This window comes from Nycticebus coucang, chromosome 18 (genome assembly GCF_027406575.1).
Source record: "Nycticebus coucang isolate mNycCou1 chromosome 18, mNycCou1.pri, whole genome shotgun sequence".
Classification (NCBI taxonomy): domain Eukaryota; kingdom Metazoa; phylum Chordata; class Mammalia; order Primates; family Lorisidae; genus Nycticebus; species Nycticebus coucang.
Genome location: NC_069797.1, coordinates 78,021,575 through 78,042,933, shown reverse-complemented (window position 1 = coordinate 78,042,933; position 21,359 = coordinate 78,021,575). Strand labels below are relative to the sequence as shown.

The 21,359-nt window shown below is 54.8% G+C and overlaps 1 protein-coding gene across 3 annotated transcripts; it reads right to left on the bottom strand.

Annotated features, from left to right (window-relative positions):
- Positions 1–1,136: 1,136 nt before the first annotated feature.
- On the bottom strand, positions 1,137–21,356 carry SLC26A11 (solute carrier family 26 member 11). 3 transcript variants are annotated; one of them, XM_053567863.1, is made up of 17 exons: positions 21,133–21,356; positions 20,020–20,266; positions 19,078–19,270; positions 18,644–18,729; positions 15,844–15,923; positions 14,694–14,836; positions 12,944–13,119; positions 12,441–12,513; positions 9,857–9,907; positions 8,733–8,793; positions 7,910–7,965; positions 7,535–7,675; positions 6,239–6,366; positions 5,877–5,976; positions 5,397–5,530; positions 2,918–2,990; positions 1,137–1,990 (listed from the first exon to the last, which is right to left on the bottom strand). In XM_053567863.1, exons 1-17 carry the CDS (start codon positions 21,354–21,356, stop codon positions 1,899–1,901), a joined length of 2,058 nt encoding a protein of 685 aa, XP_053423838.1. In that variant the 3' UTR covers positions 1,137–1,898. The 3 variants fall into 3 exon arrangements, with proteins under 3 accessions (XP_053423838.1, XP_053423839.1, XP_053423840.1); XM_053567864.1 differs by having other exon boundaries at positions 21,256–21,356; XM_053567865.1 differs by having other exon boundaries at positions 21,252–21,341.
- Between the last annotated feature and the right edge of the window lie 3 nt (positions 21,357–21,359).

The following is a 21,359-nucleotide window of genomic DNA, read 5'->3' as shown; positions in this document are numbered from 1 at the left end:
TTGAGAGACTTGCAGTTTACTAACAAGGCAGCCACAAACATCCTTGCATCCATTTCCCTGGGGGCTGCCTCGAGTGTGTTGGCCTGAGCAGATCCAGAACGCTAACTGCTGAGTGAGGATGTGACTTAAATGAACGGATGGTGCCGAGTACCCACCACAGTATGTCTATTTCCTCCACCTGGTTCTGTGAATGGACCATCTCTCGGCTCAGGAATGGCGCTCCTGGAATGTACAAGCTAAAAAGAAGCCACTGCCCTTTGTAGCCTTGGGTAGGGGGTCCCCACCAGCAGAGCTTTGGGACAGGTTCACTTTGTGTAGAAAGAGAAGCTGCTGGAAGCCAGAAAATACATGGCTCAGGGGCAGGAGTGAGCAGTCCAGCTGGTCGGCCAGGGCCCTGGATGACAGCAGTCAGAAGGCTGAAGATAGGGACCTGGAGTCCTCTGATAAGGAAGCGCCCAGATGAAGAGCCCAGAGCAGGCAACACCTGCTAGGCGGAGCCCCAGCCCAGCTGGACTAATGGGCCCAGTCCCCCGGCTGTGCTCGGATATTGGCTAGGACTGCCCAAGAGGAACACTGGAGGCCCGGGGCCCTGAGGCGGGGCCATCAGTCTGCGGCTCTGCATGGCAAGTTCTTCCCAAAGCAAGTCCAGGGACAGCACACCTCCCAGGCAGCCTCAGGCCTTGGATTTGTCCCCAAGGGTGAGCAAGTAAAATAAAGACACCCACACACAGTTTCAGGTTGCTGTAACAAAATATCCAGGCTGGGGGCTTAAAAAACAGAAATTAATTTTCTTACAGTTCTGGGGGCCGGAAGTCCAAGACCACAGTGCTGGCCACTGTAGGATCTGGGGAGGCCTCTCCTGGCCAGCCATGGACTTGCTCTCACCAGGCCCTCTCAGGGCCTGGCCTTGGAGGGACAGAGCTCTCTGCTATGGCCTCTAATGGGCTCAAGGCCCCACCCTGTGACCTCATTTAACCCCATTCCCTCGTCAAGGCCGTGCCTCTGGACAGGGTCACAGTGCAGCTGGGGCTTCACCTTCAGCATCTAGGGGGGCGCAGGCCTGTCCATAATCCTTGCACACAGGGAACAGAGGCTCACGGATGACGGACATATGCAGAACAAGTACCACGCAGACATTAAGAGTCCTGCACCCGGACACTATTTATCATCACAATAAATACTTCACAGAAAACAACACCATGAAAAATGGGGTACAGAGCACCATGTATGAAACAATCCCGTTTACGTGAAGCTGTAAACATATCCACACACTGACAAATACACACCCTCGTGGCGCTGAAGAGATGGCCAGACTGGACTGGCAGGGAATGGTTTCCTATGTTTTTTACAGTTCATTTATGATATTTACAAAATCACCAAAGCTATTAACTTTTTCATTTAAAAATCACAAAATCATTTTTAAATAGACTTCATTTGGCACACCTTGGCTTTCTCTCCAAAAATAGCACAAATACTGCCATTGAGAGCAGACCCATCTCCCAAATGCCTGCACCTCCTCAACCCCCCAACCTGGCTTGAAGGTGGAACTCAAGACCAAGATCAGGCAGGTGCTGCGGGCCGGAGGATCCCACTCCTGGCCCAGGCTGGAAACCCCTGCTCCTTCCTTTCTCATGTGGTCTGTCACTCTAAAAGGCTCTCTCCAAACCACTCTTCCCAAAGGGTTCCTGCCAGGGAACAGCAGGAGGGAATTCGATGAGGCCCACCTGGGCATCTCCACACAGGCCTCCTTCCCCTCCCCCAGGGTCACTTGCTCAGGTGTTCGTCAACCCCACCAGGCCAGTGTGTCTGTCAGGCAGCATCTGGCATCCGGCAGCAAATCACAGTGGGAGAACCTTCCGGGACATCCTTCAAACACTGGACGCCTATGGGTGGCTCCCTTAAGCCTTCAGCAGGGCGACCTTGTGTTCCGGAAGAGAGTCTTCGCTGATGTTGTAGGGCTGTGTCCCCGGCTCCTGCCTCAGGTATTTCTCTGCAGAGAATACAACAAGTTGTTCCAGCACTAGAAAGGCAAGGGTGGTCTGTTCAGGGAGAGGGGTTGACATCCCAGCCCCCTGGTACACAGGAAGACACTGAGACTCAGGCCGGCAACCCTAACTGCAAAAGTCTCCCGTCCATCTCTCTAAGCCTGTCACTATTGCCTGTGTGACCATTAGTCCCTTGTCAATGACAGGGGCATCCATTCTAAGGCCGAGGCCCCAGCCCCTGTCCAGACCCACCCAGCATGGCATCTGAGCTGCCTCTTGCAATAGTGTGCGTGAACCTCACAGCCTAAGCCAGATGCAGAGGAATGTTTATGACTAACCCTCCTATGGTGACAGAAATCAGAATGGTGGCGCCCTGTGGAGAAAGGGCATGGGGAATTTTCTAGAATGATGGAATTTTTTTTTTTTTTTGAGACAGAGTCTAACTCTGTTGCCCAGGCTAGAGTACAGTGGTGTCAGCCTAGCTCACAGCAAACTCAAACTCTTGGGCTCAAGTGATCCTCTTGCCTCAGCTTCCTGAGTAGCTGGGACTACAAGCGCCACCATGATGCTGGGCTATTTTTCTATTCTCGCTCTAGCTCAGGCTGGTCTACAACTCCTGAGCTCAAGCAGTCCACCTGCTTTGGCCTCCCAGAGGGCTGAGATTACAGGTGTGAGTCACTGTGCCTGGCTCAGAAGTGTTCTATCTTGATTGGTCCAGACTGGTGGATACACAGGCGCATCCAGCTGTCAGAACTCAAAACTGCACATTTACAAACCTCTCTGCTTAACGTATTTAAACTTCACACTCCCTAAAAAACATGTCCCCAAAGGAGGAAAGGACCTCCAAGACCGAGAGTCCCCCTTGCCTCTTCTGCCAGCCCTGCTCTGGCCTGACCTGAAGGGTGGGTCAGCCTCCCTCCAACTGCACCTACCTGCTTCCTCCACGGTGGAGAAGTACTGGAACCCCTGCAGGTCAGCAGACAGCAGGACACGAAGAACAGGGACCTGGGGAAAGACAGACATCAACCCAGGGCAGGGACATTCCTCTGTGACACCGAGGCAGGCAGGCAACCTGGGTGGACATGCCCCCGCAGCACTTCCCCACACAGTAAAAACTGAGAAGCATCTCACCCAGGGGACGCTGTCGCCTTGGGTAGAGTGCCGTGGCATCACGGCTCACAGCAACCTCCAACTCTTGGGCTTAAGCAATTCTCTTGCCTTAGCCTCCCGAGTAGCTGGGATGCCCGGTTATTTTTTGTTGTTGTTGCAGTTGTCATTGTTGTTTAGCAGGCCTGGGCCGGGTTTGAACCTGGCACCCTCAATGCATGTGGCCAGTGCCGTAACCACTGTGCTCTGCTGAGTCCAGAGGAGCATTTTTTTTTTTTTTTTGTAGAGACAGAGTCTCACTTTATGGCCCTTGATAGAGTGCCGTGGCCTCACACAGCTCACAGCAACCTCCAACTCCTGGGCTTAAGGGATTCTCTTGCCTCAGCCTCCCGAGTAGCTGGGACTACAGGCGCCCGCCACAACGCCCAGCTATTTTTTTTTTTTGGTTGCAGTTTGGCTGGGGCCAGGTTTGAACCTGTCACCCTTGGTATATGGGGCCAGCGCCTTACCGACTGAGCCACAGGCACCGCCCCAGAGGAGCATTTTTAAATGAATTGTCTCCAAAGACCATGAAGACCCAAGCACTGTGCGGATAGCTGGAGGCAGAGCCCTGGAGCCAGACGCCCTGAGGCGGAGGCCTGGCCTGCCTCCTCCCTGTGGGACTCACGGCAGGTCAACTCAGCCTCTATGGGCCTCACTGACTAACTCTGGACTGGGGGACCAGGACAGTGTCAACCTCGCAGGCTGGTTTGAGTGAATAAACCCTGACAAGGCTGGCTGTGCTGACCCTGGCGTTGGTGGGTTTGCCTGATGTCCCGTTTCACACATGGCTAGTTTGCAAACATCTCCTCTGCCACCCTGGGGGACATGCCTATGTCCCCCACATAGGAGAAAAGCCTGTGTGTGCCTTTAAACAGATTCATTCTGTGAGAACAGGTTTGAAGTCTTTTGGGGAAGGAGAGACCGGGATAGAACTCCGTTTTGACCTTAGGCGTGATCATGCAGAAGGTAAGACTGGTGAACAAAGGCTTGGTCCTGGGGGCAGGGTTTGCAGGCAAGTCTTCCGTATATCTCAGGAATCTCCACCACTCCAAGAGAATGAATAACCCCTCCAGATGGTCTCTTAAAGGTCCAGCATTCAAGCAGCTTATTCTCCCAGAGTTTGCTTTGTGGCTTAAACTTAATCTCAGATGTAATTATGGTAAAAGACAATGTTAATGGAGCGTTTTGTTAGTTGATCAATAGACAGGTGGACGCTGGGCCGATGATGGCCTGGTCACAGGTGGTCAGATGATGATCACGAGAATCAAGTCTCCAGATTTTAGATGGATGATGTCTATGTCGTAAGATTATTGATTAATAGTGTATACGTGTGGTACTGGCTATGTAAGCTGTGTTAAAATAAAGATTTTTTGCTACATGCCTAAGAGGACTTACAGCCTCCCTTATTCCATACAATTCCTTCAGCAGGCCTTAGCCTCTGTGACATTGCTCTGCACCCCAGATTCCAGCAACACCCCCACAGGCCACCATGCAGGATGTGGAAGGGAGAACACTCAACCACAATGACAAGTAGCAGCTCCTCCACTGCTAACCCTGGCCCCTCCTGCACGACATCAGCCCTGCACTGCCAGGACACTCCGCGATGAGGTTCAGCTGTGTCTCACGGTAACATGTGAGGAAAGTGTCACAGTCCAACAGCACAAGCCCCAGGCTGTTGAGAGCTAAAGAACTGATTTACACACCCCATCTCATACTGTCACCTGCTGCCCTGGACTGGACAGCCTGTATAGCACCTATCTTGGCCTCTGAAGCCTGGACCACACGTGTCTGCACACAATCCTACACGCACATGTATTTTTGCTTCCTAAACAGAGACCCACTCTCTAGGGCAGCGCCTGTGGCTCAAAGGGGTAGGGCGCTGGCCCCATATGCCAAAGGTGGTGGGTTGAAACCTAGCCCCAGCCAAAAACTGCAGAAAAAAAAAACAAAAACAGAGACCCACTCTCATCATCACTCGTCCCCAGCACGGAGTACGGCATGGCAGAGGGTGTGGATTGGCATCCACCACCAGGGAAATGAGGCCACACAATCTAACCCCTCGGGGGCAGGGAGGCCGCCACTCCCCACTTGACAGGGCAGGAAGGCAGGAGGAATGGGACGGGTCCTGAGCAGATTGGAGGCGGAGCCAGAGTCAGCCAATGGGCTGGACCGTCCATGCTTGGGAAACATCAGACTGTGGGCTGCTGCAAAGGCTGCCACACAGTGACCACTGACCCTAGAGGCAGCCCCAGGCTGGCTTACCTGTAGGCCGGCAAAGACCAGGCTGGCACCCTGCTTGTGGAAATCCTGCAGGAGATCGCTGAGCCCCAGCACCACAGTGTAGTCGATGCTGCAGACATGGGTGCACTCCAGGACCACGCAGCGTGGGGGGGACACTGCAGAGACAGACCCGAGCCAGTCACACAGGGCAAAAGCAGCCAATGCATAGGCCAGGGGCAGAGCGAGGCCAGCAAGTGCTGCCCAGACAACAGCTGTTTGGGTCAACAGCTGCTTCCTTCCCAGGACCAGAGGCCCCTGGGCTCCCCATTGGCACCCCAGAAGGAATAAAAACAAGACCTCAGGGGCAATGAAGGAGCAACGTGTAGGGAACTGCTGGCCCGCCTGCAGCAGAGCACAGAACAGGTGCCAGGCCAGGTGACCTCAGGAGATGCCCTCAGTTGCTCGAGTCCTCCTGGCCGGGTGCAGAGGGCAGGGCAGGGAGCTTGGGCAAACCCCAGGTACCTTCCAGGGCCTGGCTCAGGATGGCCTCCCGCAGAGACTCAACAGCAGGGAAGTGAAGGCTGCTGGCTGGCTGCAGGACAATAACTGGCCCCTCAGACACCTAGGGGAACAAGCAACTGCCAGATGCAGGTCCAACACGGTAGCCTCTCCCAAACATGACCCATCCCAGGCAGGAAGCCCGGATCCAGACCCAGTGCACTGGAGGGGATGGAGAGTAAGGAGCTGGTGGGAGCCCTCTCCCCCCCACCCCGGCCTGGAGACACAGTGGCGAGCTCTGTGGTTTGTACCAGAGGGTGTGCCTGCCTGCCAGCAGCACCCACGACCACAATCACTCCCCCAGCCCCAGGCGGGTGGGCTGGTACCTGGGTCCCGGGCCTGGCCACGGCGCGCAGAAGCAGGAACAAGGACACCAGCACCCCGGCCAGGATGCCGTACTGCACCTCCCAGAAGCACAGCAGGAATGTCACGCACAGGGGCAGCAGGTCAAGCCCTGGGGGAGGGTCTGTCTGAGGCAAGACCCCCACTCAGCCCTGCCAACCAGCCCTCGAGCTCTCCCACGCTGATGAGACCCACTGATGGAGCTGAAGCGGCCCCCTAGGGAATTGGTTCTGGGGATTCAAGGACTGCAGCTGGCACTGAGGCCATGCAGCAGGGAAGGGGACGGCAGCTCAAATTCATGTCCAGTCAGAGGAGAAATTCCTCTTCCTGCCTTGCTGAGCCACAGTTAATACCTGCCGCGCCGGGATCCCAGGCACCACCCTCCGGGGTCAGCAGGGGACTTGACGGGACTGAGAAGGAGAGACTGGGCACAGAGCTGGCTGAGAAGTGGAGTGTAGTCATGTGAACCTTAGGGACCCAAAGAGAGGTGTCTTGGGGCAAAGTGGTCAGCTTGGGGGTCAGCCCTGGGTGGAGTCCAACCGACACAGGTGACTCAGACATCCCCACATACCCTGAACCTCAGTTTCCATGGGTGGCACGTGCCAACTCCATGAGGGCACCTTAGTGTCCCACAGCTGTTCTACAAAGCAGGTGCGGTAATGTGCCGAGGACCAGCAAGCAAGAGGCTGGCAGCAAGATAGGTCTTCCCACCTGGCAACTGGCTGGGGCTGACCAAAAAACGCCTGGTAAGCTACACAAGCCCTTTCCATATAAATGTAAGACACTGCAAATTTGTTACATTAAAGGGACTGCTGGTTTGGGAAGCCCTGGGGCACTGTGACCAGTGGGGCAAAATCATGCTGGACCCTGCAGGCCCTCTGGGAGGCCCCTCCCATCTGGGCTAGCCAGAGGCAGATGGGGTGGGGGCAGGAGAGGACACCCCGCACTGAAGCAAGGTCGCTGGTATGCCAGACTCTGCAGGCCAGAGCAGCACAGCAGCCCTTCAGGGAGGAGCCCAGCCGGTCCCAGCAGCCCCAAACCCCCAGCCCTGGGGCCACCTCCTGACCTGCCATCCCTAGGGATACCAATTTCCCAGCTCCGGCCCCTGCTAGAGCACCAAGGGCACTCCTGAGTTCACAGCCGCTCCACACAAGGGCAGGACATACATACTTTTTTTTTTTTTTTGCAGTTTTTGGCCGGGGCTGGGTTTGAACCCGCCACCTCCGGCATATGGGGCCGGCGCCCTACTCCTTTGAGCCACAGGCACCGCCAGTACATACTCTTAACGCGCCAGAGCGTCCTGAAGATCTTGGTGTCAAACAGCGGGGCCACCGCCATGATGATGACCGCAGCCAGAGCGGCTTTGGGGATGTAGTGAAACTGGGAGGTCAGGTAGGCCAGTGACAGCAGCACCAGTGCTCCTGTGGGCACAGGGCACCAAGTGACCTGCAGGCCGGATCCTGCTCAGCAAGCAGCCTCCTGCTCAGAGGAGCATCGCAGGCTGGGGGGCATGAACGGCACAGCCCCCAGTCCTGATGCAGCCCCAGGGGACATGGCCTGCAAGCCAAAGCAGACTCAGCAGCACCCTAAGCATGGCAGTCTCTAGCTGTTGGCCCCTCTCACAGTGTGGGGACAGGGGAGAAGTGGGAGCTCACCTGTCACCAGCCCCCCTGCTGGGGTGCACACCCCAGACTGGGCATTCACTGCCGTCCTGAAAGACAATGAGAGACTGAATGACTGGGGGCCGGGCGGGGAAAGGGAGGCCTCTATCAATGCGGCCAAGATCTGGGAAGCAGGAGTCTGAAGTCTGGGGTGGGCGGCCAGGTGACTCAGGGCACAGTCACAGACAACTGCGCCATCAGTAAGATGCTAGCCATGGGCCCCAGGGGCCTGGGCCTCTGCATCTCGCTGAGTTGTGCGGTGTGGAGATGATCATGATAGACCACCAGGGGCAGAGGTCCCATTGGGGCCATCCTGTTTTGTTTGGGGGCAATATATATCATTTTGTATTGACTCTAAGGAGAACACAAATCAGAAAGTACAAGCCCTTTGCGGTTTCCACTTGCTTTGTCTTCGTCCCCCATCTGGACAGGGTGGGGGGGTAACACCTGTTCTTCTCCTTTAAGACATAGGTCACCCCCACCCTGCCATCCTGACTCAGGAGGGCCCTGGGTCTGGACCCCTCTTCAGCGCACAGCGACCCTTCTTCCTGTGTAGGTACCAGCACTGAGAGCTGGGAACGCCATGTCATGCCTGGACTGCAGTGCTGGCTATGGGGCCACAGAAGCTGGCAGCCTCGGGAGGACAGCAGCCCCCCCAGTCAACAGTGGACAAAGGGACGATGCTGTCAGGAGGACAGGAAGATCCCCAACCAGGGTAGGAGCAAAAAGGAACTGAACATGGGCAAAGAGCCCAGCTCGGTGAAAGTGGGTGCGTTGTGGCCCTGCCCAAGGCACAGATGAGGGCGCAGCCACTCACCGTCCAAAGCTGCCTGTGACGGGGTAGGATGAGACCAGGGAGCCCAGCACGTTGGTGAGGCCTGGAAAGGAAGCAGACGGGGTTTGTCAGGTGCAAAAGGAGCACAGAATAGAAGGAAAAGGGACACGGGGGGCGGGCCCAGAGGTGCAGGCCTTGCATGGGGGCCCAAACTTGGGGTTCACTCTTTCAGGGAAAAAAGAAACTAAGCTGTGACTTTGCCTGGCCATGAGCTCCAGCCCCACAAGCCCCCACCCTGAGAAGGAACTTTCCAGGTGTTCCTTGGTACAGGGCCCGGTACACAGCGCTTGCTCGGTCATGGACAGAATGGACACCCCCTGGCGGCTTCCTGTTTCCAGAGATTAAACCAAACCACATGGAACTCTGGGAATGAGTCCACGCCCACATTCCCAAAGGGCCCCAATGGGACCTCTGTCCCCGGCAGTCTACCATGATCATTGCCACACTCTGCACAACTCAGCAAGATACAGAGGCCCAGACCCCCGTGTTGTGTGAATTGACCATTGGGAGCGTCGCAAAGAATGAAACTTGCAATGAAATACTGAAAGAAGGAAAGACTGCAGTTCTCTCTTGGCATGCAGCATTTTTTCTTTATTCCAATACTGCTTACGTAGGCAGCACTGCACATACACACTATTAATCAATAATCATATGACTTCATCCTCCTACCCACCTCATAACCAGGCCTAACATGGGCTGATGCCTACATGTCTACTGATTAACTGAAAAACATTCTACTACTTTTGTCTAAAATTATTCTTATATTTTTTAATTAAAACTAAACCACAAAACAAAACTCCAGGGGGAAAGAAGCTGATGAATGCTTGGCCTTTTAACAGACCATCTGGGGCAGTCATCCATCTTAAGGATGGTCTAGAAATGACTGATATATACAGGAACCGGTTAGCAGGGCTGCCTCCATGACCAGGTCTTTTAATCACTTCTACGTGACCAAGTCCTGACTCACTTAAGGAGTTCTATCCAGGTCTTTCTTTTTCCTACTCACAAAAGACTGGTAACTTGCTCTCTCAGAATGAATCTTGTTTAAAGGTTTTTTCATACAGGCTTTCCGCCTATACCCCCGGGGCTCATGGCTGGCATCTTACCAATGGCTAGCAGCTCCTGGTTGGCGTCGATGCGGTAATTATTCTCAGACGCTAAAGAGAACAAATGGCAAAGACACTGTTAAGTAGTATCAGTATCCGTGGGAAGTGTGCGTGAAGGGAGAAACAGGTGCTTTCATACACAGCATGAAGGTTTGCAGATACAGGTACAAAGACGCACACACACGCATGTGTACACCACTGTGTGTGTGGGGCTCACAAAAGCTGGAAAGAGGCACATGAACCTGTTAACAGCAGGGAACTGGGTAAGTAAAAGAGATTACCAGTGATCTGTCCCTTCTTTTTTCTTTTTCTTGTGATGATCTGCCCCCCCCCCTTTTTTTAGACAGGGTCTCACTCTGTCACCAGGCTGCAGTGCTATGGCATTGTCACAGCTCACAGCAACCTCAAACTCCTGGGCTCGAGGATCCTCCTGCCTCAGCCTCCTGAGTAGCTGGGACTACAGGCGCCCGCCACAGGGCCCAGCTAGTTTTTCTATTTTTAGTGGGGATGGGGTCTCCCTCTTGCTCAGGCTGGTCTTGAACTTCTGAGCTCAAGGGATCCACTCGCCTCCGCCTCCCAGAGCCTGGCATTACAGGCATGAGCCACCACACTCAGCCTGCCCTGTCCCTTCTTTATTCATCTCTGCACTTGCAACTTCTTCTATAACAAATTATAGTTATTTCTTTTACAATAAGAGAAAAATGTTTAAAACTAGAAACCTCTCTGATTACAACCTGCAGTGACTAGAAAGGACAGACGTGTCCGTCTCTGAAAGGTGCAGACAGAGATTTCGGGAGAAGCTACAGGAGCATGAACCTGGAAGACTGTCAATATTGTAGGCTTTGCAGGCCCACAGTGGCTGTTGTGGACACGCAGCACAAGAGCAGCCACAGGTAATGAGCTCCTAAAGTTGGCCATGTTCCAATAACTTTTGTGAACACTGAGGTTTGAATTACGCATGCCATTCAGGTGTCCCAAGTTGTTATTATTCTTTTGACTTTTTCCAACCATTGAAAAACGTGAGTCGTTCTGAGATCAACGGCCACACAAAACAAGCAGCAGGCCGTGGTTTAAGAGAATGACCAGGTTCACAAATCAGACCTGGACGCCAGGCAACTTCAGAAGAAATGGAATGTTTTGTTCCCACTACTGAGGAGGCTGGGGCAGGAGGATCCTTTGACCCCAGGAGTTCAAGTCTAGCCTAGGCAACACATCAAGACCCTGTCTCTAAAAAGAAAAACAGAAAAGAAAAGGACAGAATGTTTTCTAAGTAACAGACGAGTAAAAGCTGTAAGATATGGAAACAGAGAAACACCTACATTTTCTTCTTGCAACAGAAATACATACTCAGAAAAGCAAAAACTGAGCAAAGAAGACACAAGCTATATATGGAACAAACTGTGGTATGATTTTGAGCAATTGCCAGAATTATGAAAAAGAAAACCCTCTTGGTGGTGCCCATACTCAGTGGGTAGGGCGCTGACCACATGCACCCAGGCTGACCCAGGCCTGCTAAACAATGACAACTGCAACAACAACAAAAATAGCCAGGCATTGTGGTAGGCACCTGTGACTCACAGGAGTCACAGCTCACAGCAACCTCAAACTCGTGGGCTTTAGCGATTCTCTTGCCTCAGTCTCCTGAGCAGCTGGGACCAAAGGCGTCTGCCACAAGGCCTGGCTATTTTTTGGTTGCAGTTTGGCCGGGGCCAGGTCCGAACCCGCCACCCTCGGTATATGGGGCCGGCACCCCACTCACTGAGCCACAGGCACTGCCCAAGCCCAGCCATTATTACCAATTAAATTAAAACTTGCCCTTTTCTTTTTTCTGAGACAAGTCTCATTCTGTCACCCTGGGTAGACGGAAGTAACATCAGCCTAGCTCACAGCAACCTCAGACTCCTGGGTTCAAGTGATCCTCCTGCCTCAGCCCCCCAAGTAGCCAGGCAGCCACCATTACACCCAGCTAACTGTTCTATTTTTAGTAGAGACAGAGCTCTCGCTCTTGCTCCAGCTGTTCTTGAACTCCTGAGCTCAAGGGATCCTCTCACCTTGACCTCCCAGAGGGCTAAGATCATTGGTGTGAGCCACTACACCTGGCCTAAATTAAAACTTTTACTTAAACAAATTAATTAGGAAAAAAACACAATACTTAAATCTCATCCCTCCCTAATTTATGTGACAACGTTTGACCATTGCTGGTGACGTTATTCACACCCAATGCATCTACAGACGAGGAGCCACATGGCAGTAGCTTAATACCTATCCCTTCCCAGCGCCAGGCCCCGACACTCACACTCAGCTTTTAACTGGCCACCGTGGAAGCAGGGCTTCCTCCACAGAGCGCAGGCCGCTAACACTCACCAGCACACCCTGTGTGAAGCTTTCATTGTAAAGCCATCTTCACTGCATGGATTCATGTGTGTGTGCATGTGTGTACATACGTATGAGCACGTGTTACTTGGATAGAAATTCATCTTTCTAAAATTAGAGCAGATAGAAGCAAACAAGAAAGCAGGAAAGCCGAGCCGGGCAGGTGAGGCTCAGAATGAGACCTCCAGGTACGGGGTGGCGGGCATCTTACCAAAGGCCTTGGCCACCGCGATGCTCTCCAGCAGGCCCATCAGAGGCACCACAGCCAGCCCTGCCCCCATGTCCTAAGAGGAGAAAGGGACGGTGAGCGGCCTACCTAACTGGGAGAGGACAGGTCTGACCAGACAGTGACCCGCCAGGGCGGGACCCCCCTTCTCCACGTCTACCAGAGCAAGTGCACCTCCTGCAGTCCTGAGCTCACAGCCAAGGGCCACCTCCTTGTCATAAAAGGAGCAAGGTGCTAAGAGCAACATGGCAGACGTATTCTCAGCCAGTGTCCAAAATAAAAGAAACACCCCTGGGCTTGAGGCAGAAAAACAAACGGGATGTCACTTGAGGCTGAGTCCAATCTGGGATTGCCCCATTAGTGGAGCTCTGGGCAGCCCTAAGTGAGCGCAGACCCTCCGACGCTACACAGACACATCACGGATGCGTCACCAGGCCTGGGGGCCACTGAGCGCCAGCTGCGCTGTCCTGGCTCCCGTCTCTGCCTACCTGCACCATCTCGGTGAAGGAGACTGTCCCGTTGGTGGTGGTCACTGAGAATGGAGGGGCCCGGACTGGAGGGAGCCCTTCTGCCGTCTCCCCAGTTAGCATAAAAGGCTGGTATCCAGTCACCTCGAAGGAGTAGGCGACCAGAGCTGCGAAGAAGACCACCAGGGCGTTGCGAGCTGGGACAGGAAAGAGGATGCGGTGAAACCCTGCTCCCTGGGGCAGACACACCCCACCCCAGCCACAATCCCTCACCCTGCACCCTGAAACAGCACAGTACAAGGGACTGTGTGGCAGGCGGCTCTGTGCAGCGTGCAGGACAGAGGGACAGCAGAGTGGCAAGACATGGGCTGGTGGGCACGCCTCCTCCCGCACGCCCTCCAGGTGACTGCGTGGACAACTGCACAGCAGCAGAGACACTCTGCATCAGATGCCCCGGTGCTTCCACTTTGAGGCCAGACAGAGAACTAACCCAGATTAACACCCCATCCCCTCCCCCCTACATAAAATTACTAAAAATGGACAAGGTGACCAAACAACAGAGTTTAAGGTGCCAGACATGAGGTGTGATGGACACAGGAGACCATTGAGGGGAGATGCTTCCTTCACCCTCCTCCAGGCTATGTGACCTCGAGAAGTTCTGGAGGGGTTTTTTTTGGGGGGGACAGTCTTACTTGGTCACCCTCAGTGAAGTGCCATGGCATCGTAGCTCGCAGCAACCTCAAACTCTTGGGTTTGAGTAATCCTCTTGCCTCAGCCTCCAGAGTAGCTGGGACTACAGGCACCCCCCACAACACCCCGCTATTTTTAGAGCTGTGGTCTCACTCTTGCTCAGTCTGGTCTCGAACTCCTGAGCTCAGACAATCCACTCACCTTGGCCTCCCCTGGTGCTAGGGTTACAGGAATAGAACCTGCAGCAGCAGAGGGGGGAATCCAAGTGGGAAGATGGTGATGTTTTGAAATCGTAAGCTTTTCTGGCTGGAGAGATGCTGCCGTTCCCAAGGCAAAGGACCCAATAAAGGCTGTAACTTAAATCTTCTACCCCCTGCTCTGACTTCTGCCCACCTGGCTGTCTTTCCCACGTGACCCTGGGTGATGATCCTGGGTGGTGTGAGGTCTCCTGTCTTTGTGACACATGAGGATGATGAACTTTGGGGTCTCTCCTGAGCCTCTCCCGTCTCCTCTGACAGGATCTCAAGGCAGCATGTCCCAGACTTTCACATGCCACAATCCTCCTGAGGACCATGTTAAATTAAAATGCAGTTTCTGGCCTGGAGGTCAGGGTGGAGCCTGAGATTCTGTATTTGCACCAGGACCCTAGAGGGTGCCCAGGCTGTCAGTCCCAAGCCACCCTCCGAGTGTCGCAATGAACAGCATCTTTACATTTTCCACTTTACAGTGACAGGGACTGTAGCAAGGAACTCTGGTAAAGACTAAACGCCAGAGGGGCTTCCCACTTGGATTCCCCCGTCTGCTGCTGGAGGTTCTATTTCCCCTCTTTTGTTTTATCAATCAATCGTTCCACCAATAAACTGTCCTCTTGCTGGAAAAAAAAAAACACCAAACACCAGACTAAGCTGGGACTCAAAGCCAGACATTTCCACTGTAGCTGTGGATTAGAACTGCCTACCACATTTTAAACGTGCCGACGTACAAGTCATGCCCAAACCACTGACATGAGACTCAGGGCTCCCTGGATGCCCACACGGAGGGTGCAGCCCAGGGTGCCCATGATGTCTGCAGGGCCCCTCACCTGTCGTCGCAACCCAAACCAGACCGTGGCTGAGCCGCACACCAGGGGGCATGTCGAGGTAGACGGGAGGCACATGGTCCCGCATCAGCTTCAGCACCAGCAGCAGCACCATGCAGACCAGCCCCAGCACAGCATCGCCTACCCTGCAGAGATACAGATGGCCAGTCACAGCTCAGCCCTGCCCACACTCACACTGACAGGAGCCTTCCGGCCTCCGCTGTGGCTTCTGCTGGAAAGCTTTCTCTCTTAATTGTCTTTTCTGCTTTCTCCTAAGCAATCTACTGTTCCACCTCAAAACTTCACCCAGAATTCAGCAAGCACATGGGCCTGTGCAGGACTGGGAGTGGAGAGGCCTGGTCATAGTGGAGGCAGGGCCAACCTTTTGTTTTTGCAGTCTCTTATCCCTCTGGGACTCACGTCTGTGGGCTAGGATCTAGTCAGTGAGTGACCGCAGGGAACAGGGACCAGCCCGAGCAGTTGGCCCACTGCAGTTGTCTGTCCTGGAAGGCGCCGGGCTGTGTCATCGCTAAGGTCCCTTTTACCTCTGACAGTCAGTGTTGCTCTGACTGGTCAGACTCCACTTCCATTGGACCCATGAGGCTGCCTTCTGCCACCAAAAACCTCAGCAGCTGATCAGAGGGAGGGAGACGATGGTCCATGACTCCCTCCAGGCCTCAGCACCAGGCAGCGCCCCCAGACAGCCCCCCTCAGCACCAGGCAGCCCCCCAAACCATCTCCTCCTCTCTCTTCTCTGCTCCACCTGTGCTCTGTCTGCATCACTGTTCCTGTGCCCTGTGTTCTCTTCCTGAATAAATTACAATCCCTGAGAGACCAGGCTGATTTTTCTCCTCTCCTTCCTGCCGCCCAGGAAAGCTCTGTGGAGACAGCTGCGCTGCTGGGCTCAGGGTCCCCAGGCTCCAGCTGTGGGTTTTTTGTTAAAAAACTGACTCTGACCCAGCCGGTCAGGAGCTGGCCTGAGAGTCTGCACTTCTAACCAGCTCCCAGGCGCGGCTGCTGCTCTGGGGAACCTGGGGAGCAGTAGGGCCCAGAAGGAATAAAATGCCACCTGGGTGGGAACAGGTGGGAGCTTGGACAGGGGTCTAGAAGGAAGAGCTTCCTTAGATGGGGGAGAAATGAAAGCTGCCAGTACCTGGTCTCTCCAATGCTGAGGAAGGTGTGATATACCTGCAGGAAAAACTGCCTGGGAATGTTCTGCAGTCCCAGGAGGTTCTGTCCAAACAGAGATGCGGATTAGATCACGGTCCCCTGAACCAAGGCTCTGTGCCACCCACTCCCCTCGCTCTCTGCCTCCTGTGGGGGCCTGGGTGGAGGCAAGATCCCCAACCCCTAGGTCCTTTCTGGGGCACAGCTCCGGGCTCTCAGGGTACCACCTGCCCACTCCCAAGCCCCCCAGGGTGGTGGACCAACAAGTAGGCTCTTCACAACCTCTGGGTCAATGACATATTTCTCCAAGTTACATTCATGTCTTGCAAAAAACAGCTGCGAGACCCATTCTACAGCTCTAAGCTGCGAGGCCTGGGGTCTGGGGACCAGGCACCTGGACCCACCACCCTCCCAGCCCTGCCTCCAGGGACTCCCTCACTCAGCGGCCCACCCCCGCCACACAGACTCTTGCTGCCATTGGCTCAAGGCTGTGTCCATCAACCAACCACCCACCTGACCCCATCCCCTGCCTGGGTTCTCAGCAGTCAGGTTCCCAAGGGCTTCCAGGTACCAGGCTAGGAATCCCGGGCCAAGCAGGGGTCCAGTGGGTGGGAAGGGGGCTCTTAATCATGCTTTAGTCTTTGTCTCTCAGGTAGGAAGCGTCAAGGGGAAGTGGAGACCCAGATTCCCAGGGTGACACACAGGGGCTACAGGGAGGTTAGTTGGAATTGGGGGAGAACTACATTGCCAAATATGAATGATTAAAGAAGGTACCCTCTACTCTCACTAGGACCCTATGAAAGAACATTCTTCTTTTCTTTAGCTAGAGTGTGATGGTGTCAGTCTAGCTCAAAGCAACCTCAACCTCAAACTCCTGGGCTCAAGTGATCCTCTTGCCTCAGCCTCCTGAGTAGCTGGGACCATAGGTGCCTACCACCACACCCAGCTGGTTTTTCTATTTTTATTTTATTTTAATATTCTTTTTTTTTTCTTTTTGAGACAGAGTTTCACATTGTCACCCTCACTAGAGTGCCCGTGGTTTCATAGCTCATAGCAATCTCAAACTCTTGGGCTCATGTGATTCTCTTGCCTTAGCCTCCCAAGTAGCTGGGACTATAGACACCCACCAAAACACCCAGCTATTTTTAGAGATGAGGTCTTGCTCTGGCTCAGGCTGGTCTCCAACCTGTGAGCTCAGGCAATCCACCCGCTGTGGCCTCCCAGAGAGGAGAATTATAGGCATGAGCCACCGTGCCTGGCTAGTTTTTCTATTTTTAGTAGAGACAGGGTCTCGCTCTTGCTCAGGCTGGTCTTGAACTCCTAAACTCAAGGCATCCTTCCCACCTCAGCCTCCCAGAGTGCTGAGATCACAGGTGTGAGCAACCATACCCAGCCTAAAAGAACATTCTAGACTGGGGCGGCGCCTGTGGCTCAAGGAGTAGGGCACCGGTCCCATATGCCGGAGGTGGCGGGTTCAAACCCAGCCCTGGCCAAAAAAAACACACACAAAAAAGAACATTCTAGACTGTAAAAAGGAAGACTGTTTCCAGAATAAAGGAGGGACTATCCCCTGAGACAGTATCTTCTAAGCTTACCCTGGCAGATGTGTATATAATATACAATCGCATTCACCCACACCTAAGTTACTGCTTCTCTAAAATGAAGGTAATGATAAACCGTCCTTCCAGCGGTACAGTGAGAATTAAACACAGAGAGCGTTTCACCAAGTGCCCTGCTCACAGGAAGAGGGCAGTTTTTCTCTCTGTTCCACCCTGCAGGGCACTCACCTAGGGTGCACCTCGCACAGCACCCGGCAGCATGGGCAGCAGCGTAACAGCCCCTGCCCTCCAGGGACTTACGGCCCAGTAAAAAGGGAACAAATTGGGTGGTGCCTGTGGCTCAAGTGGTAGGGCGCCGGTCCCATATGCCAGAGGTGGCGGGTTCAAACCCAGCCCTGGCCAAAAACCAAAAAAAAAAAAAAAAAGGGAACAAATTATATCCTCAGCTAGTGACTGTTGATTTTAGCACTTCTTACAGATGTACTTTGTTTCTTATAGAAACATAAAAAGTCTGACATTTAAAAAATATTATATTGGGCTGGGCTTGGTGGCTCACGCCTATAATCCTAGCTCTCTGGGAGGGCAAGGCAGGTGGATTGCCTGAGCATGAGTTCAAGACCAGCCTGAGCCAGAGTAAGACCCAGTCTCTAAAATTAGCTGGGTGTTGTGATGGGCACCTATAGTCCCAGCTACTCGGGAGGCTGAGGCAAGAGGATCACTTGAGCAGCCCAAGAGTTTGAGATTGCTGTGAGCTATGACATCACAGCACTCTACCCAGGGCAATAAAGTAAGACTCTGTCTCAAAGTAAATAAATAAATAATATAGACAAAAATATTTTATTAATCAGATGTTGGAGAAAAATATAAAAACAAAATGATCTGGCTAGATCAGTGTGGGGCAATAGCGTGCCTGCTGAAACTCGAGCAGCACGCTGTGACAGGTGAGGCCTGCAAGGGCGCACACAGCCCGTAAAGCCAGCCAGGCACATGGGCACAAACACCAGGCAGGAGTGGTGCGCACAGCGGCCAGTTCCCCATGTCACTGCTGTAAACAGGGACTGTCACTTAGCATCTCCCCAAGAGGGTCATTTTATTGATGGGGGACCCATGAGAATGCTGCATGCTTCCTGACCCACAGAGAATATGAAGCCTCAAACAGCAAGACACCTACTGGCTGTGAGCATGGGGACTGGCCTTGGTCCTGCCCCGAGCGGATGCTGAGCCTACCTTGATCTGTCCAAAGCCAATGGTGACAGCAGCAGCAGAGGTGAAGCCTTTAATGACCGGGAAGGAGATGAAGTCCAGCAGGAACCCTGGCCAGCCAAGAGGGAATAGTGAGCTCGTTCCAGCTCTACCCAGTCCCAGAGGACAAGGGTAGATGTGGCTGGGTGGTATCAGACAGCTAAAGACTGGTAAGTAGCACACCTGTTTGGGCTATTTTTGGAGACCACAAAAAGGGGGCTAGGGTCTAAGGCCCTGGGCAGGTGTCCCAGCCTCTAAGAACAGGGTAGGGCTGGAAGCCAAGGGCCTTACCTTCCTCCACACGTGCAGAGCAAGGAAATGCTGAGGCTAAGGGCATCCCCAGGAGGTGGATGCCTCAAGACCCCAGGAAGAGCAGAGCTGGAATCCCTTCTGCCTGTGGCAGGAAGGCAGAGTCTTACCCAAATGCAGGAATCCCATGGCCAGCTGGATACAGCCGGACAGGAAGGCCAGCAGCACAGCATAGGCAGGCTTGTGGAAGGTGTAGAAGGAGACCAGGAGGGACATGATGGCTGTGGGGCCCAGCGTCACATCCCGGGAGGTGCCCAAGAAGAGATACACAAAGCATCCCATGAAGGCAGAGTACAGGCCATACTGTTGGAGAGAGACGGTGGTGAGCACCCGGGAGAGACGGCGGGGAGAGACGGTGGTGAGCACCCGGGAGAGACGGCGGGGAGACGGTGGTGAGCACCCAGGAGAGACGGCGGGGAGAGACGGTGGTGAGCACCCGGGAGAGACGGCGGGGAGAGACGGTGGTGAGCACCCGGGAGAGATAGCGGGGAGAGACGGTGGTGAGCACCAGGGATGCCTGAGCCCTGTCCACACACATCCCTCCTGTGTGCGTTCAAGCATGGAGATCCACGGGTGTCGACCGTGCCCTGGGCACGCTGGCACACACAGGAGGGGAGTAACACCACCCTCTGTTATTCTAGTGGAGGACCTGCAGTGATTAGGGTTTAGCAGCACCCAACTGGGGCCCTGGGGTGCTGAGGGCCAGAGAGGGCGTGGGGGGCTGGCGCTGCCTGCCAGGAGCACAGAGGCCTGTATGCTGAGCCTGTGAATGTGAGGAAGTGTTCTTAATGCCACCATGAGTCATCTCACTGGTCCTAAATGGACAACCCAGAACTGGCTTGGTGCCTGTTTGTGACATCCAGGCAGAGAAGTGTGTGTATGCCCACAGTCACGTGTTACTACAGTCTGTAAACCAAAGGTCTCCCGGCCCGTCTGGGGCTGGGAACCTGGAAGGCTGAAGGTGCATTTGCACTTGGTTTCTGTGCAAAACCAAGAATGGGGTCAGGCATCGGGGGAGGAGGCGTGGCTGGCAGCAGGGTCAGACACCTCACCTGGGGCAGGAGTCCAGCCACTTCAGCATAGGCCAGTGCCTGGGGAATGACTGTGAGCCCAACAGAGAGCCCAGCGATGAAGTCCATCTTCAGCCACTGCAGGGAGTAGTTGGGCAGCCAAGCCAGAACGGGCAGCCTCCTCTGCACGGCAGCAAGGGAGCAGCAGTAGGTGTTGGGAGCCATGCTGGGGCTGGAGGACCCGGGCTGACCCAGAGCCTTCACCAAGGAGGGCATTCCGAGGCTGGGGCTGGGAGGTGAGAGGGACAGAGAGGAGCCGTCAGGGTCTGGGCTGCAGAGGACCCAGGAACACTGGGGCATTTGGATGGGGGCTCCATCTTCTCCCATCTCGAGGGGGTCTGGGTCGGATGGATTAGACCCCAAGTGTCCATGATGGTCTGGAAAAGAAAGCCAGCGACCTGTGCAGAGGGGCTGGACCCCCGGCCTCACCATTCACGTCCCTGGACCCCTGCTCTAATCCTGGGTCCCTTCTCTCCCCACCATCAATCCGCCGGCAGTGTTTAATGAATGGTTTCTCTGTCAGACATCTGAAGACGACTCAGACTTTCGTCCCTGGAGAATCTGTTTCCTTTTCCGTCTCCTCCCGGGGAACTTAAAAGGCACAGCGCAGAGAGAGGCAGGGTCCGCAGGGCTGCCGGCGGGGTGGGGGGACGGGAGGTCCTTGGGGGCTCCAGGCTTCCCAAGTACGCAGCACGGCCGGCTCCACCCACTACGGCGGACTGCACAGCTGGGAGAGTCCCCTCCTGAGGCCAAGCCTTTACTCCTTACTCGGTCCCCACCTGTGGCATTCTCAGCCCAAGTCTGTTCTAAGGGACCGTCAGAGGCGCCTCCAATCCAAGGTGCGCAACATCCTCTAGGGTTCCAGCGACCCTGCGCGCACAGCCCGCCCACGCCTCCTTCTCCCCCCTGCCCCCGCTGCGCTGCTCGCGACAAAATCCACCTCCCCACCCCCCACACGCTCGCCCCGACGCCGGTGTCCCCGGCGGCGACCCCGCGCCGGCTGACGGTCAGCGGCCCGCCGGCTCCGAGCAAAGCGGAGAGCCGCTGGGACTCCCGCCACGTCCCCGCCCGGGTCCCCGCGCCAAGCGCCCGCACCCTTGGGTCCCACGCTGTCCCGGCGTCGGCCGACCCTGGCGATCTCGGAGGCCTTGGCATGTCCCGGCAACCCCCGGCTCCCGGGCCCGGCTCGCTGCCCCCGCGGACCGCGGACTCACCCACCGAGCGCCGCAGCTCGGGGTCTCCCGAAGTCGCGGCAGCCAAGTCCACAGGAATCTGCCGGGCGGGGCGGGGCAGGACGTGGGGCGTGGCCTAGCGAACATGTG

What these genes read in the sequence shown, in the direction of transcription:
- SLC26A11 (XM_053567863.1), bottom strand. Translation starts at nt 21,356, where the DNA reads ATGTTCGCTAGGCCACGCCCCACGTCCTGCCCCGCCCCGCCCGGCAGA. An exon ending in CTCAGCATTGGAGAGACCAG is followed by an intron (nt 14,837 to 15,843) that starts GTACTGGCAGCT and finishes GTATCTCTGCAG; the next exon opens with GGTAGGCGATGCTGTGCTGG. An exon ending in CGCGGTGGCCAAGGCCTTTG is followed by an intron (nt 9,908 to 12,440) that starts GTAAGATGCCCG and finishes TGTTCTCTTTAG; the next exon opens with CGTCTGAGAATAATTACCGC.